This window comes from Pseudonaja textilis, chromosome 2 (assembly GCF_049901715.1).
Source record: "Pseudonaja textilis isolate UNSWEBS1 chromosome 2, rPseTex1.2, whole genome shotgun sequence".
NCBI lineage: Eukaryota > Metazoa > Chordata > Lepidosauria > Squamata > Elapidae > Pseudonaja > Pseudonaja textilis.
In genome coordinates this window covers 237,782,433-237,801,691 of record NC_141991.1, presented here as the reverse complement: position 1 = coordinate 237,801,691, position 19,259 = coordinate 237,782,433, and the positions used below count along the sequence as shown (strand labels likewise).

The window sequence follows — 19,259 nt, the reverse complement described above, 5'->3', positions numbered from 1 at the left end:
TAAAATCTTTTCTAACGTTCCTAAAGTTCCATATTTAATTGGCAAAGTCACAGAACTGAATACTCAAGTTTACTATCTTATGCTGGCCTGCCATTTGCCTGCAATAGTAGATAAAATAAGAAAAGAATTGGGAGTGAAGAATTGGAGCCCTGGTCATAGTAATGTAACATCCTTTTTCCATTCATGTGCATCCAGTAGTTTCAACTAGCTTCATTAATTTTGCTTATTTTGTATTTTATATTTATTTTTTCTGTTTCCTAATGTCAAAGTATTTGCAGTTTGCAGTTTCATCATACAGATGATCCCCGATTTACAACAAGGCCTCCTCAGAGCTACTTACAACCTGGATTTGTTATAAATTCATTTGTTATAAATCCTACTTGAAGGAGGATGTATTTTTGGCAACAATAAACATAGCTCTTTAAATCCCCATGATCACTCGTAAGAGTAGGGCTGCCTCTTGAGTTTGTTCTTTTCATTGTACAACTGATAGGAGGAACACATTGTATATGAATTCTTGTAAATCTAAAAGAAATGCAAATTTAGGGGACTTAAAACTGAACCCAGGAACATTGAGTTGTATACAAAGTATTTACATTCTCACATCATGAATATATGCTTATTGTTTTCCAAAAGAGCATTTCCATCCCTTTTAGAATTGCTTCAAATCACTTCTTGGCATTTAGAAGCATTTCATAGAATCTGCTCCACAGATGTAGAACCCACCACTTTTTTAAAAAAAAAAGTTACATGTAAACAGGGTATGTATTGTGCATTACGTGTCAGCCTTTTGAGCTGAGAAGTGTTGTGTAATCTTCAGGGTTTGGTTTTTAGCCCTGATGCAACACTGAATTTAAATGCACTTTGTTTAAGGTCAGTGTTTTTGACTGATTTATGTTAAAATTTGGTAGATCATTTTTATGTTTGGTTTTTACAAATGCTAGCATTTTTAAATTAGTCCAAGCAATGCACATCCTTCATTATGTGGATAAAGAGGAAAATGTCAAATACTTTTTCCAATTCTGTTTATAAAAAGAGCAAAGTGATAGATTAATCTCCATCAATCACATAACATACTTTGCATATTTTATTTTGTGCACTTTTATCCCATTTTTATTCCCATACAGCAAGAATGGGATATACTCCCACTACTGAGATAATGGGGTATACTCCTACTACTATACTCCCACTACTGAGCCAGCTGATAGTAATTCTGGGATTTGTAGTTTCAAAAGCATCTGCAGGCTAGAGGTTCTCCATCTTTGCCATAAAATTGCAATATAATATCTGTGGGATTCACAAGCAATCTTTCATTCAGGCACTGAGAAGACACTGGCCTGATTAATTTCAGGAGGCCGTTCTTTCCCATTGTTCTTAATCCACCATGTTTCGCTGGCTAAGTCAAGAAGAATGGTTACACATTGAACAAATAAAAAAATGTGTGGAAAAGCAGAGGAAAAGTGAGGTGAAAGGAAAATCACTTCATGCTTAGCCATTTTTTACTTACTTAGGTCCCACTTGGTCCCATTCATCAACTGACTGTTCATCAGTGAATTTTGTATCAAATTCTGGATCCAGGTCATTATTTCCATGTTTATTGCCTTCTCAAGACAGCAGATCAGAAAGGTGAATCATATATATAGTGTCTCTCTGGTCCTGTTAACCATTGTACCACCGTGATTCTTTGGACATTTGATTTTTGCTTATTGTAAGTTCTGTTTATTATTTTTTTCTTTAAGTTCATATAAGAATGGATAGAATTTGAAGCAAAATCCACTTGAAAAAGAATTTGACAGATTCGCCTTATAGCTGTTCTCTGTATTGCTTAACAAGAGGGCAATATATACATATCTTTCACATTTTATTAATTTTATTAATTAAAAGCTAGAGAGAGAATATTATGTGTAAGCATATATTAGAATGTACTTACCATCATTCCTATACATAATGCATAATGATTTGCATTATTTCTGTGCTTTTTCCCTAGGACTGTAAGAACGTGGGATGTCTCTAATGAGAAAAAACATAAAAATGTGTTTAAACCACGTTCAGCTCAAGGCAAAAGGGTGATTCCAACAAGCTGCACCTACAGCAGAGATGGTAAACTTATTGCAGCTGGCTGCCAAGATGGGTCCATCCAGATCTGGGATAGGAATATGAATGTAAGTAATCATGTTTTCCAAATCCAAATTGACGGTATGATATACTAAGTGAATTCCTTGCCAGCTTCCACATTTTACTTAATTTTAATAGGTTTACACATAGTCCTCAATTTATGACCACAGTTAGAACTGGAATTTCAGTTGCTAAGTGATGTGTTCATTAAGCGAGTTGTCATGTGACCAGACTCAATTTTATAAACATTTTTACAACGGCTGTTAAAAGAGTCCAGCTTCCCCAATTAACATTGTTTGTTGGAAACTATCTGGGAAGGTCACAAATCACAATCACATGACCACAGGACACTGGTTGTAAATGTGAGCAGGTTGCAAAGCATGTACATTGCGATTACATGATGGTGCAGGGATGTGACGATTGAGGGAGGATAGATCATAAATCACTTTTTCTGAGGCCTGTGTAACTTTTGAATCATTGTTAAACCAATGGTCCTAAGGTCAATACTACTGCAGTGCCAAATTTTACCCAATTTACCATAGATCCATGCGATTCAGTGACTATTTGGGGGTCTTAAGCTGAAAATTGGTCCACAAGAGGACTGGTTTGTTGGTCCAAGGGCTATAATACTGAAATATTATATTATATTAGGATACAAAAACAAAGTGAATATGATGTGGGATGTAAGATGGTAAGATATGATATCAAATATTAATACCAACATTTTTAGTCAAAAATGAAGATTATTACAAATATGTTGCTAAACATTAAAAAAAAACCTGCAAAAAAGAGCTACTATTTTGCCATTCTATTTGTCTACATAGGCCATGTTGATAACGTCTACAATAATGTTAGGGTTACTGTTAATGTTGAGTTGGAGGTGTTGTGGAGAGGACTTGCATGGAGAACACCTAAGATCATCCAGGCTGAAAAAACTCTGTTGTGATATGGCAATAATGAAACTCCAGGCAGGGCCATCTCTCCTCTCTCATGCTCCACAGTTGAGTTCAGACCCAATCCTGTTATATACACCCTATGTGGATTCCTTCTCTGCCTTGGGTGCTCTGAGAAGTTGAGAAAGTAAGATGTAAAGTAACATGTAGCTGCCTTTGGTACAGGCTGGATATCCACCCACTGGAACAGGAAAATGCTGGAGTAGTGGCAGGGAGAATAAAACAGTGGGGATGAGCAGGTCCTGCCCTTTATTGTAATAGAACCTTGATACAAGGTCCTGTCTGAGCCGCCTTTGTGTAGGCACACAGTCACCTGTCTTTTCAGCCTGGAGTCATTGGTTGCAACAACTGCGAGGAACCCATTGAGCACCACAAGTGTGCATAATTTCCCAAGCCAGGGAGATCAGCAACATCTGCAGTGCTTTCCTAAAGAAGCAGCTGCCCTCATTTTAGAAATTGTTCTTCTACTGAGTGTACAGACACTATTACATTAACAATAACAAATTTATGAAACTTTGATGGTAAACCAATAGATTTAAAAAAGAAAGTTGTAGCGTATTTGAGTTGTTACAAATTTGGACTTCACCAAGGCTGGCATAATTTTTGCATTATTAAAATAACTATAATTTGCTTTGAGTTTAAGTTATTTTAACGTTCCACCCTCCCTTGTTACATCTATAGAAAGGATCTTTTCATTACAATCTGAGGTGCATTTGGCATCTTTATGTTAATATGATAGATCTACAGGCATTTCATGATCTTCTAGCATTATCTTTAACAAGCGTGCAGAAAGGATGCAGTGCCACTTTGTGTACTTTTGCCAACCACACATCTGTTGGTTGAAAGGAATTTAGCACATAAAAATATAGACCAAAACAAGTTTACTGCCACTATTATGGTTATGAGCTCACTTCACGTGCTGGCATTTGCACAGAACATCTAACCTCAACTAAAATAGCCTGAAACACCATCATTCACAAAACATTTGGCTGAAAGCACAGAGATGGCAAGGAAGGTTTTTCTTTTTCTTTTTCTTTTTCTTTTTTGGTCACCAACAAATGTTGTGGGTCCATCTGTGGTCTGAACAGTAACTAAGGGTCAGTGTTCCAGGAAGTAGTTGGAAAAGTTTGTTCGGAGCAAAATGTCACGTCTTTATAAATGCCTGAAAAACAGTGCATGTTTCTTGTGAAAGATCTATAAGGGAATCCATACCAGTACTAGAATGAATTTGAATAATTATCTTGCTTATTAATTTTCATATATATATTTGCTATTTTCTTAGAATTTTTTTGTGTGTATTTTCAAGGGGAAGTACCAAGCAGAATCTGAATGATGAGAGTTATATGATATAAAATAGAGATTAGAAATTGGAATGTTATAATTTTAGAATGCACAAATTTAATGTTTCATGAGATTTCATATGATAATAATTATAAGATCCAAAGGTGTTGCACTCCGATTGGCAATCATAGGGGGAATTTTGCTTTTCAATAATATTGGAAGAGAATATATGAAATTGTAAACAAGACAGACAAAAGTATAATGAATAAAAAGATGTAGAAATTTAGGCAAAAGAAATGCAATCGAATAAGAAGAAAATGAGATAACTATAAAAGAAAATTAAGAGAAGTAAAGGGAGAAATAGTGAGAAGTTGGAAAAAGAGTGATAAGATGAAGTTGAATACATAAGATGAATATGCATATGAAATTGTGTCTGTATGGAAATGTGATAACCTGGAATCTCGCTGTACTCAAATAAGATGTTTTATTTGTTATGTTTTATTAAAACCCAATAAAACTTTATTTAAAAAGCAAAAGAAAAACAGTGCATGCACAGCAATGCATGGTGTCATTTTTTAGAAAACAAACAAGTTAATAAAAAAAAGAGATTAATAAGTAGGCGATTAGGACTGGTATTGTCAATTCTCTAGTACAGTGGTGGCAAACCTTTTTCGGCTCCTGTACTGATAATTGCACATACACTCGTGTGCTCATGCTTGTGTGCCAGCACCCAGAAGGCGATGCATGCTGGGACCCCACCCCACCCCACTGTGCATGCACACGTGATCCCCTTGCCGTGTGCCTGCGCCTGTGTGCATGATCCACTTGCCATGCACCACGCATCTATGCATGCTTGCATGATTCCCCTGTCGCGTGCCATGCATCTCTGCGCCTGCATGCACAATTCCCTACCGCGCACCATGCATCTGAGCATGTGTGCACGATCACCCCCATATGCCACATGTCTCTGCGCATGTGTGCACGATCACCCCCCTGCACCATCCATCTGCGCATGTGTGCACATCCCCTCCAAGTGCCGCATGTCTCTGTGAATGCGCACGTGTCTCCCATGGCCCACGCACATGCGCCCCAAATACCCAACAATCAGCTGTTGCATGGCGGTGCGTGCTCATGCGCAGTGGGATCCTTTCAGGAGAGCTCTCACATGCCAGGGGAAATGGCTCTGTGTGCCACTTCCGGCACACATGCCATAGGTTCGCCATCATGGCCCTAGTAGAACCCTTAATATGTGAGTGCATTTAAGTTAAGCTTGGAGAGTTTGTGAGCTGGAAAGTTGAGAGTCTGCACTGCACAAGTGAGTTCTCATTACTTAACCTGGCAGTTTGAAAGTATGCAAATGTGAATAGATAAATAGGTGCCACTTCGGTAGGAAGATAACAGTGTTCTCTGTGTCTCGGTATATAGTCATGCTGGCCACATGAGCATGGAAATGTCTTCGGACAATACTAGCTCCCTCAGCTAAGAAACAGAGATGAGCACTACCTCTAGAGTCAGACATGACTGGACAGGGGAAACCGTTAGGTTAAATAGATGAAGAAAGCCAGCATCTGAAAAAAATTATTCTGTTCAAAGGAGTTTGAACCACGGAAAACTTCTAAAACCTTCACTATTAAACACTTTTTTATTAGGTTTATATTGGAAACACCAGCAGAGTTAAAAAAAAAAAACTAACACTCAAAATATATTCAGATATATACTAACTTGTTATGGTCTATTTTATTTTATTCTCAATTCATATACAATCTTAACATCATAACATCTGGCTTTTAAATTGCTTCAGGTAATGATTTTCATCTGAGATGATGGTAGGCTTGTGACAACCTCAAGTTACAGTGTATGCTAAATTCTATGGGGAAATATAATTTCTTGATTTGCCAAAACACAGGATTTCACCATGATTCTGAGGTAATATATCTACCTTTTGATCTCATAGTACAAGAGCGGGCAAAATGCATACTCTAAATATTATACTTTTCAGAATGCCTCATATTTGACAATGTTGGCTAATTCTGTTGGGAAGTGGAACTGAGTAATTGACTGGGTGGTATGGGTTATCCACCTTTCAGATCTACAACAGAGAAGAGGGAAATTTAAGTATTCTTTATTTACTTCTTAAAAAACAATTGCTTAAATGTTCAGTGTGGCTAACCATCATGGAATTTATTTTATTCATTTACTGTATATTGAATCCAAGGCACTATGAAATATTAATACATATAGCAGCTGAAATCAATAAAAAATGTAAAAAGTCTCTATACTGCTCAGTGTTGGAATGGCAGAAACTATACCTCCAAGGCTAAAACCCCACAGAATAGTCAAGTATTCTGTTTTGTATCCTTTCCCAAGGCATATAAGGCAGGCAATATCTTTAAAACTCTGTTTCACAACACAGGTGGTGAGATGGATGGCAAACAAATTTAATAAATGATAATAAATAAAAACTATAGTGAAAGGAGGGAGGAGGGCGAACCAGTTCCTTACATGGATCATTTAGCTTCACTTTGACCAAATGGAAAACATGAGTTGAAAGTACAATTTTGCCATTGTTTGTAGAACTGTTCCAGTTTGTTTATCTTAGGCAAAAATGAAGCTTTTCATTAAAGGATGACATGAAGTTATCCCAGGATGATTAGAAAAACTAACCAGGGTTGGCTCATAAATGCTTCTTTTCAAACACAAATGTCTTGCTACAACTTTTTAAAGTGATAGTTCATATGTAAGGTATCTCTGTGTTGAAGTTAAATTTACCTTTTAGAGGGCAGGTAAATATACTTCACCACAGATCGTGGTGGCATGCTGTGTATCAGCAATAAACTGTGTCTGAAAAGTGGAAGCCACCTCAAGCATTTCATGGTTTATTAAAATTCTAGTGACGGGAGGAGTGATTCTCAACCACCTAATTTCCCTTCTCCAAGTCCTTAGTTTTGTCACTTTTTCTGATATTTATGCTACAGTAGCATTGTTGCATGAGAAAAAGTTTCATTTATTTAAGTTGTTAGTAAGAGAACTAAAGTACAGAGAAACAGCACTATAGTTTACAGCTTCACTTCGACTTCAGAACCAAATTCCAAAATAACTCTTAAAATCACTGCAAGTAGTCCTTGCATAACAACTACCATTGAATCTCAGTTGCTGAGCTAAGCAAACATTAATGAGACATCACGTCACTGCCCATATGGACTGCTTGGCTAAACAACTGCAATCTCGGCATTCCCAGTTGTAGTTGTTAAGCAATCATGAACATTGTTACATGGATGAAGGTTTAGGTGAGGAGCATGGAATGCCTCTGGGAAGGTGGAGCAGATCCCGGAAGACTTCACTCGGGTGCTGAAAATCCTCTCTGCTGAAATCCAAGGAGGATTTCCAGCCTGTCAGAAACGGTCACTCATACACATCCTATGTCCAGCCTCTTGGGGACTTGCCCACCCTCCTGAGATACCCCATGCTCCCCCTCCCCCCCTTTTTAAAACTGTGCTACCTTTCCATTCAGGAGCTGAAAATTCTCCTTGGATTGCAGGCTGAAAGAGCTGCCTACTGAAGGATATCAGCTCCTTCCTGTGTATGAAAGGAACGCTTTCGACAAGGTGCAAAGATGGAGCTTAAATCATCAAGACAAATAGTTGCGTCTGCAACATGACAGGTGTCCAAAAGGGCAAGATAGCAAAAAGGATGCTGTAATACAAATCCCACCCGTTTCATGCTTCTTTCTGTGCTGTATGTGTATACAAAAGGGGTGGAGCTGGCATTACAACATCCCTTCCACCATCTTCTTTTTTAAACTCCTCCTTATAGTCTTGCAGGCTACAAAAGTCAACATTTGAGGCGTTATGTTTGGTAAAATCAGCATGAATTGCTTCTGGAAATTTTAAGAATAGCAGTAGGACTTAGGCTTATATACCACTTCACAGCCCTCTCTGAGTGGTTTAGAGTCAGCATATTGCCCCCAACAATCTCATTTTACCAACTTCGGAAGGATGGAAGGCTGAATCAACCTTGAGCCAATTAGGATCAAAATGCCAGCAGTTGGCAGAATTCACCTGCAATACTGCATTTTAACCACGGGACCACCATGGTTCTGTAAAGGGTGTTGATATCATGCTGAAAATTAATTTTCCCTTTGGCTAAATTCATGATTCGTACGTTTTTATAACGTTGTCTTTCTAAATCAGGGGTGTCAAACTCAAGGCCCACAGGCCAGCTCTGGCCCACGGGATGTTTAGATCTGGCCCATGGGGCTTCTGTGGAGACAGTGAAGGACCAGCTTGCCAGTGAAAAAAGTTCCCTCCCACACGTGGCTCTCCCGAGATCCGTGTTCACTGGCAGAAGGTTGCAGGAGGCCATAGCAGCTGGAAACGGAGCTTGGGAGCCTATTTTCACTGGCAGAGCACCTGGACCACCACAGGCACCCCCGACAGGAGTGACATTGAACTGCCCACGCTCACTCTGCCCATGCCCCCACACACACCTTGAGGACAAACACAGCCCTGATGCAGCCCTCAATGAAAGTTTGACACCCCTGATCTAAATCATATTTGTTACTGTTTGGATTGTATATACCACATGAATAAATGAATTGTTTTGCCATTTTCTTTAGAGTTATGCCTTGTATTATGCATTTATAAACATTTGATGCAATTCAAATTATAAATTCACTGGGTATTTTACTATGGTTATCAATCTTTACTTCTGTTCATATAACAAATGAATGGTTTCATGTGAACCTTTGAAGAACATTTAGCTCCATCTGGAAATTTCTTGAATAAATATAAGATGAAAGACATCCAAATAGACAGTATTATTATTTTTTTGCAAGCTCAAGATAAAGTTTCCATACCCATAAGTATCCCATATTTTTTATTCCAGAGGTATGTGTGCCAGACCTCTGCTACAGAACCTGAAAAATCACATATAGCATGCCAGAAGCAAATATTAGCTATCTCTCTATACACATCTAGTCTTGCCAGTAATTCCTAAGTTCTAGCATGAAGTGTTCCTCCCTGTTGCTAAAAAAAGACAAAAATGAACCATTCTTCTATTTAAGTGCCTAGATCTTCAATTTATATTTTTATTCAAATGGATGCTAACAATAATTAAAGAAGCTAACACATTTTTAAAATACATTGTTTATAAGATAAAATTAATTAACAAAATCTGACAGATGAGAGTGCAGGAAAAATATTGCTTTCCAGAGATTGTATTCTGTTGGGCAGGGGTCCCCAACCACCAGGCCACGGACCGGTCCCGGTCCGTGGAACATTTCCTACCGGGCCGCCGGTTTGCTGGGCGCTGCCATCTTGTTTGACGAGAAAGTGCTTCCGGGTGAGCTTTTCCGGTTGGAAAGCGGCGTTTGGGTCCTGAAGGAATCCTCACGCCTTAGTTTCATCGAAGGGGGCTTGACGAAACTAAGGCGCGAGGATTCTTTCAGCACCCAAAGGTAAGGCGAACCGAGCGACCGTCCCGAAGCCGTCCCAAGTGAAGCCCATCGACAAAGGTACAAAGGAGGAGTTGAAGGTGGCAGGGAGAAGTGGGGGACAGCTGGCTGGCCGGTCGCTCGGCTCGCCTTGCCTTGTCAGGCGTGCTGATGCCAGTACCGGGCCGTGGATCATTTTGTGATGCCGGTACTGGGCTGTGGCACAAAAAAGGTTGGGGGCCACTGCTGTTGGGTATGAATGAGGCAAGAAAAGGCCACTAGGCCAGGTTATGGGCTTCTGACAAAGGAGACCTCTTTACAAGAGTCTCTCTAGGAGCTACCTAAACTTCCTTGATTCAATTACAGTTTGAAGAAAGCAAGGCCTGCTAGTGCTCAGTCTATTTTTTTCCTGTAAAATAAATAAATAAATAAGCGCAAGCGTGCATGCACACACACACACACATATATTGAAGGTTATTACATACATACAGGTAGTTCTTGACTTTCAAAAGTTCGCTTAGTGACAGTTACAATGGCACTGGAAAAAGTGACTTATGACCATTTTTCTCACTTATGACCATTGCAGCATCCCCATGGTCATGTGATTTACTTTGGAATGCTTGACAATTGACTCACGTTTATGACGGTTGCAGTGTCCCAGGGTTCACGCGATCACCTTTTGCAACCTTCTGACAAGCAAAGCCAATGCGGAAACCAGATTCCCTTAACAACCATGTTACTAATTTAATAACTGCAGTGATTCACTTAACAAATGTGGCAAGAAAAGCCATACAATGGGGGGCAAAACTCACTTAACAAATGTTTCACTTAGCAACATAAGTTTGGGGCTTAATTGTGTCATGAATTGAGGACAGTGGTAGGATTCAAATTTTTTTACTACTGGTTCTGTGGGCATGGCTTGGTGGCTGTGGCAGGGGAAGGATACTGTAAAGTCTCCAGTCAGAGGTGGTGTTTGCTCTTTCTCCAAACTACTCAAAATTTACACTATCAGTTCTCCAGAACTGGTCAAAACCTGGTGAATACCACCTCTGGTTGAGGACAACCTGTTCTGACCCAACCGGGTTCCCAAAGAACAAACACAGACAAAGGCAGCAGCCCCACCTTTTAAGGTTTAATAGCGAATTCTGTTCTGAGGGCTGATTCCCACTAATTAGCTCTGACAAGAAAGAGCCTTGCCAAGTTGTTTGTCAAGGCTGCCAAAAACCCAGAGATAAGAACTAATTTAAAGATTCTCCAAACACGAACTAAGATGTCCACCAGCTGATTTTCAGAGCTTCTTTGCTGTTTGCAAAGAACGCTTTTCCAAACCTGGCTTTTATCCTCTTGAGGGAGGGGCCATTACCTTGCAGCCTTACTCCTGAGCCGCCTGTGCTGCTGTAATTGTTCTTTTCTCCGAGCAATCTTTCATGCACGTGCACTTGGCACAGGCTCCTCGGGAACCTCCTCATCACTGCTGCCAGCCCCCACAATCTCTGAAAGCAGCAGTCCATTCCCTGATGGTCCCTGGCTCTTCATCAGAGTCCTCGCTCTTCTCAGCCATCTGTACCTGCTGCCGGCTAACCACAACACTACCTGTATTTATTCTTGGGCTAGTCTTCTCCATCTTGATCCCCTCCCCCACCCAATGGATATCCAGACAAGAACAGAAACCCAGATTTCTCTCTAACTGAAAACACCACTCCCTTCCTCCCTCCATTCCTCCGTCCCTTCCTTCCTTCCTTCCGGAACCCAACTGCATACATAAAATAGAAAGAATAAGAGTGGATTGCCTTTGGCCCCAAACCCTCCTAAGAGGCTCCCAATGGGGCAGTCCCTTTTCATAACATCCTTTCTGTGCCAACTCTTGTCAGCAAGCAAGTCATCTCTGTGCAGCTTTCCTTTTAAGTGTGAGCCCCAGAAGATTAATGCCTGGTGCGATGAAGTCCTTGGCAAGTTGCCTCTGCTGGGAGAGCAAAATTTTGATGCTCTCCCTACAAAAAGGCGATGTTTTCTGCAACTCGAGGAATCTTTTGGCAGCTGCAATTGCACAGACAGACAGGATGCAAGATGGTGAAGTACTTTGTGTTTTCTCTCAGTCTGCCCGGGCAAGGTGTTTTTCTCCTTCACCTCAAGTCCTAAGAGATGCTGGAATATTTAAAAGCCATCGCTCTTCTATAATAAACAATTTATAGTAATACAGTACCAGGTCGTTTGCATCAGCTAATTCAGAGACAAAGAGACATAACACAGTTCCATATCTATTCTTCCTACCAAAAATAACCTGCTGAGTTCTTTATAAATCTGTGAGATATATATTTCTCTCTAGTGCCTCACCTTTTGAAGACAGAAAAATAGTACTTGTACTTCTCCTTTTGCAGTTCATGTCCAGGTAGTCCTTGAGTGACGACCACCAATTGAGCCCAACATTTATATGGCCAAGTGAAACGCTTGTTAAGTGAGTTTGCCCCATTTTACGGCTTTTCTTGCCACAATTGTTAAGTGAATTGTTGCATTTGTTAAGATAGTGAAATGGTTGTTAAATGAACCTGGATTCCCTATTGACTTTACTTGTCCAGAGGTCACAAAAAGCTGAACACCTGTCCCCAGGACATTGCAACTGTCATAAATATCAGCCTGTTGCCAAGCACCTGTATTTTGTGACCATAGGGATGCTGCAACAATCATAAGTGTGAAAAACAATCATAAGTCGGCCTTTTTTCAGTGTCATAGTAACTTTGAATGGTCACTAAATGAGCTGTTTTAAGTCGAGGACTACCTGCAGTGAAGAGACGGGAGACAAGGGAAATTCTAGTTATATGGGGCTGCTGCCATGATTCAAGGAAAAGGGAGAGACTATTATAAACTGCACGATACCAAAATCCTCCAGGGAATAAGAAGACAGATACCACCCCAAATCCCATTTCCCTCCTCAGAGAATTTATTTGATTTATGTCATTTTTCATTCAGAGTCCCGTCGAAGTGATTAGTCTAGGCACCTCTTGTGTTTTTGTTTTTTAATAGAAAATATGAAATCCTTTTGAATCGGTGAACACTTTTAAAATTTGGTTTGAAGAGATTAGCATTTTTATAGAAATGCCTGCTATGGAAGACATGCTCATTCACAAAACAGCTGCAGTGCAACAAAACACCAATTTGCTAAAAGCAAAACTTGTGGAATGGTTTCCCACCACTCCATGTGGTCTCCAGCCTTATCTTTCTCACCTTTCTTAGCAGGAAGACATGTTTTGGAGCAAAATATTTGGGGCATATTTCCTTCAGCCTGGGAAATAATGTTTTCTTCTGATAGCGATGTACACAAAACAGAAACACAAGGAAATGTATTTAACAAACATACAGGGGGTCAGAAATTCAGCCAGACTATTTCAGCCAAACAAAAACAGAACCCTTGAGCTTTTACAAGGTTCAGCTGAGAACAAAATCTGGAAGTATCCTATCCACCAGTCTTCCCAGAATCTTAAACCCTCACCAGCACCTTACCCACCATTCTTAAATTCGAGCACAGCATACCTGACTAGCCTTACTCTCTCTCTGATAGAATGGAAAAGACGAAATATTTGTTACGTTGTGTTATCTGCCAGTCATACAAAGCTTTGCTTCTGGCTGTCAACTTGAGATTGGGCAAATAGCTGGGAGAACAAATAAAGACTCTCTTTCTCACTCACACAACACACACACACACACACACACACACACACACAATATCTCTCAGGGAAGGAGAAGTTGAAATAGTTAAGGATCTAATAAAGGAGAATATTTGTGGCTCAGGCCCACAAATCAAGTGGTCTCTGAGCTTGGTCATTTTCTTGCAGATGCTTCATTACTCAAACTAGGTAACATCAGTGTAAGGAAACGTCTGCAAGAAAACAGCCAAGCCCGGGGACCACCAAAGTCCCCTCATAGCTAAAGGATCTGGCAGGAAGTATATTGTTCAAGATGAGTTCAAAGTAAAAAGGGAAAAAAGGGTGAACATGGAATTGGGCAGTTTAGGGCAGCTGGCAAGAACTGGAAAATGCTGTTTTCATAATAAGTAGATAAGTTTCTTTAGTGAAGCTAGTCAGGATCACAAATGTATAAGATGAAATGGTGTTAAATAATCCATAGATTCTTTAGAACTTCTGTCTTAGTCCATTGTTTACTTAAACAATATTGCAAATGGGGCCTGTAAAATGTTGCAGAATGGAGCATTTTAATTTGCTACCCAACGGTACCATCTTCTTTGCTCAATTTAATTCTTCTTTCACAAAATTCAGAATACAATGAGCACTTAGCTGACAACCTAAAGATGTATAGGTTACCGCTCCCATGCTATCGTTATCTTGGATGTATAATGTATAAGAGCTATGGTGACACAAGTGATTAGTATTGCAGGCTACTTCTGCTGACTGCCTGCTGCCAACAGTTTGAGTCTCATCAGCTCAAGGTTGACTCAGCGTTCCATCCTTCCGAGGTCGGTAAAATAAGGACCCAGATTGTTGGGGGCACTATGCTGACACTATAAACAGCTGACGGAGGGATGTAAAGCACTATGAAGCAGTATATAAATCTAACTGCTATTGCTATATGATGAAAATGATGGTATCCCATCTCGTGAATCCCAACTTGAGGAAGATATATCTATATTTTCTTTAATTCACTGTTCTATACTCTTTCCATCAAATATTTAACAAATTGGCCTGCTTCCATGTCTTCTGAGAGATGATCTACTTAGAAGGAGGATGACTACCTTGAATAAATAAACAGATGGATATAATTTTTTGTCCTGTCTTGACACAATACATATAGCAAAACACGCAGAAAGAAATAAGCAGTTTGATTAAAAAAAAAAACAATACTGCCATAGGAAACAGAGGTAATCTTACTATAAATATAATTCCGTAAGCAAAAAAAGGACCCATTTCTGAATATTTATGATCCAATTAGGAATCTCAGAAAAGTTACAGTGTAAGAACAAGACATGGTATAAACATACTTTAATGTGTCGGTTTTGTTAAATAACAAGAAAAAAGTGAACCTGCAAAGCTACTGCATGAAGCTTATGCTGAGCAGATGTTGATAGTAGACAGAAGGCTTGACGAAAAACAAGGAATATTTTTCATCTGTCTTTTACTTAACATATAACTCGTAGAGATGTTACACAGAATAAAACCAGATATATCTGTGGAACAACTTTTTTTTAGAATTAATTTTTACTCCATAACTCTAGTTGTAAAGAAAATGCTAATTGGTTAAAACCATATTATTAACATAACCATAACATAAATCAGGATTATATTTTAATCATTTATCCCCAACGGAAAAACTCTTCAGGTTTTCTTGTGTTATTATTTCAGTCCAATCAGTATTTCCATTTTTTAGATATTACTGTTCCAGTGCAAAAAAAATTATTACTTTAAGTATTTTGTTTTTAACAAATGTAGAATGTAACAACAGGAACCGAGTAAAATATACATAAATAAATGAAAAGCTGGCTTCTTTGGGAAAAGCTGTTGGATGATTTTCTCAATTGCAGGAGTATCAAACTTATGGTGTCATGGTGGCATCACATGACATATTGGGACACTTTTCCCTCTTACTAAACCAAGAGTGGGCATGGCCAGCGTGTGACATATCTGGCTCACAGGCCGCGAGTTTGACAGCCCTGCTCTAAAACATTCAACCCAAAAGAATGAATGATTGGACATTGCCATCAAATTGTACAATCTACTGAGTCGTGGTGGCACAGTGGATAGAAGGCAGTGTTGTAGGCTAATTACTGCTCATTGCCAGGAATTCAATTCTGACTGGCTCAAGGTTGACTCAGTCTTCCATCGTTCCAAGGTCGGTAAAATGAGGAGCCAGCAATACACTGACTCCTTAAACTTAAACTCCTTAAAGAGGGCTACAAAGCACTATGAAGTGGTAGATAAATCTAAGTTGCAATTTATATAATTCCATCTATGGATTATCCTCATGACTGATCTTGATGGCCTATTGAAAGTTATGCAAAAAAATATTGTGCCAAAAAAAATTCTAGCTAGATTCAAATCCCAAATCATCTACCCAGGTTGATTTTTATGGTATACAAGGAAACCTCTTAATATGAGAGTTTTAAAAATAGTGATGAGTCTTTTGGTTTTAAATGAAATAGATGTGTACCATTCTTAAAATGCTATTGATGGCTGTAACTGATACAATCTTAGTTTATAACAGATGGTTAAATGAGATGTTAACCATTCAATACAATTATAGTATGTTCAGCACTAACAAGATTTTCTATAGCATTCAACTATTTAACTTTTGTATTAACCAAATGCACCTTTATACTTAACAATCAAACATTGTTTCTACCTTTTCAAAACACACACACACACATCTATGTGTGTGTGTGTGTGTGTGTGTGTGTGTGTGTGTGTGCGCGCGCTCAATACTGGTCGGGCTTAGTTTTGGGGGAGGAAAATGGAGTGGGGGGGAAATCTGCTTCTGCCTACCAGCATCCATCAGTATTCATGTAGCTAGCGTCCTGTCAATGTGTGAGAGAGTTGAGGGCTGTTTGGAAACTGAAACTTGGTGCTGTGAAACTAAAACTGAAATTCCTCTCCTCTGCTTGTGTTTTGCATTTGGAACAGATTTCTTTTCAGGTGGGGAGGGGGAGTAGAACTCCTTAGCATCAGAGCATGTTAATAATAATATAAGAAATACTAATGCTCTGATGGTCATTTTAAAAAATCCTTTCTTAGTGAGCACCTAGAAACCAAGAAGAACGTACATGCCAAATTTCAAGTTTGTAGGCTTTACGGTTCTGGAGATTTTGTGATGATGCATGAGTGATATTTCGCTTTTATATATATAGAAGATTATTTTAATATCCAAGAGGAATTAGATTAACCTATGCAACAGGAAATTCAGTGCCAACCCAATTTCTCTATCTAGATTTGCCCACAATTAGTTTCTCATAGTCACTTGAGTTGATATGACCTTAAATGTGCCAAACTTTGTACTTAATTTATAGTCCTGTGTATATATGTGTGTGGACCCGGCTAGCTGCAACTTGAGGGTATTTTTTTAATCTCAACCAAAATATTATTGAGAAAAGACCTCTGGCTTCAAAATATTCTCTGTATTGGGATTTGGGAGCATGAGGTTTCAGTTTCTTAATTATTTTTGTCCCTCTTCTATTTCCTGAATAATTTTCCAAAATAATACACTACAATTAGTTGATAATCAAGACTGTTTGTTGAAGAGGAAAGTCAATAAGCTTTTAAGTCTTAAAAATACAGTAGAAACTGGTGCAAAAGTACAGAAAATTACTAAGACTTAATTCAGATACTTTAATTATCAGGGTATGTATAAGATAAATCAAGTAATTTTAGAGCTAATTATGTGGCTTTCCATCCTTTTGAGATTAGTAAAATGAGGACCCAGATTGTTGGGGGCATTGTTAATTGCCCAGAGAGTGCTACAAAGTACTATAGAGCAGTATATAAGTGCTATTGCTATGTAAGCTATAACAGAGTTGTAGGGTTATAGTTACAGGTAGTTCTCGACTTATGACCACAATAGAGTCCAAAATTTCTGTGTTTTGCCCCATTTTACGATCTTTCTTGCCACAATTGTTAAATAAGTCACTGCAGTTGTTAGTAGTAATAGCAATAGCATTTAGACCTATATACCACTTCACAATGCTTTTTATAGCCCTCTCTAAGAGGTTTACAGTGTCAGCATATTGATGACAACAATCTGGATCCTCAGTTTACCGACTTCAGAAAGATGGAAGGCAGAATCAACCTTGAGCCGATCAGAATCGAACTGCCAAACTGTTGACAAGTGGCAGTCAGCAGAATCAGCCTGCAATACTACATTCTAACTACTGCACCATCATGGCTCTTAACACGGTTGTTAAGCAAATCTAGCTCCCCCATTGATACTGCTTGTCAGAAGGTGACAAAAGGGGATCACTTGACCCCATTGGCAAGCATCTGGATTTTTATCACATGAACATACTGCAAGGGTCATAAGTGTGAAAAGCAGTCATAAGATACTTTTTTCAGTGCCATTGTAACTTCAAACGATCATGTTGTAAGTTGAGGACTGCCTGTGAAGGACTACCCTTCCCTTGTTTAACATCAACAATTTTAAGGATACTAGCATAATCAGTATAGTACTTTCTGCAATTTCTGTAAGTTGGCAGGTCCCTTAGCAGGTAACACCTGTGCCTTGTATGCTAGAGCAGAAAGCTTCACATTCCCAATCTTTCTTTTGCTTTTGCATCTGATTAGAATCAGATAGCCGCTAATTTACAATCTGAAGAGAAATCAAGCAATTCTAGAGCTAATTATGTGTCTGCATCAGACACAACAGCGTCCTTATAAAATTGCCTGTCCTGAAGCAAAACCATCAATCAGATTTTGGAAAATCAGTGTTTATGAGCTGGCTTTTAAACAAAGCTAAAATAGTCGTGCTTTGGGTGAATTAAGTCTAAACTAAGTATAGCAGTTGCTATCCATCACTACTGATTGTGTGAGATGCAAATGTATGCAACGGATACCCTTAAAATGGTTTAGAAATTAAGAGTACCATTAGGATCTTCTCCCATATAACTTCCCCTTCCTGTTGATTTGCAACCTTGTTAGACATAAATTCCAATGGGTTTAAGCAGGATTAGGTTTGAAGATGCCAGTACTAAACTCAGTGAAGACTGAAGAAAATTGAGTGCAAGGTGTTGTTTTAGCTGAGAACTGTCTTTAATAATAACTGTCTCTGTATTAGATATAAATTATAGCCTACCACGATAGTCCTCTTTTTTACATTTTTAAATGCCATAATGAGATTCTAACTATCTCATAATCCTGTAAACTTTTGATCAAGTACAACACTGATTTAAACTTCTTGACATCATTCGGAAGAATAGCAAGACAATCAGCTTCCCAAACCACTACATATATACAAATGAGCAATTTCTATGCTTACCTACTAGTACAAAAGTCTCAAGAAGATGTTCAAATTTAGAGAACCAGTTAAATATACTACTAAATCAGGCCATGCAAATACTACCCAAGTAACAGATCAGTACTTGCCAACTGACATAATTTATACTGAGTGAGTGGTGAGAACTTAATATTTTCAAGTGTATTAACATTTTTCATATTCAACATAAAGGGAGGGCAGTTGAATTATATCCAAATGCTTTGTTTTAATTAATGATGTTTATTATTTCATGCTGGCCAATTCATATTATTACTTTCAGATAAAACAGTTTAACAATAAATCCGAATGTTTTACATGGACTTCCTTTTTTAAAAAAAGAATATTTGTCATAGCTGAGAATATTTTCCCATAGAGCAGTTTTGGCTTCTTGACTTTCAAAAAAACAATTAATCTGGATAAAAAATTTGCAGAATGGTGATTTTATAAGACAAAGGTATTTTATCTTTTTCTAATAATTTTGTTTTGGCTGCTAGGTTGTTTTTTGTTTTGGTTTG

General features: G+C 38.6%; 1 protein-coding gene across 1 annotated transcript in view; it reads left to right on the top strand.

The window, feature by feature from the left end:
- The window catches only part of WDR70 (WD repeat domain 70), a 127,755-nt gene that overhangs the window by 63,653 nt on the left and 44,843 nt on the right, over positions 1–19,259 (top strand). Inside the window, exon 10 of the mRNA XM_026715826.2 lies at positions 1,988–2,162. Coding sequence (XP_026571611.1) covers positions 1,988–2,162 — 175 coding nt within the window. The remainder of the gene's footprint in view (positions 1–1,987; positions 2,163–19,259) is intronic.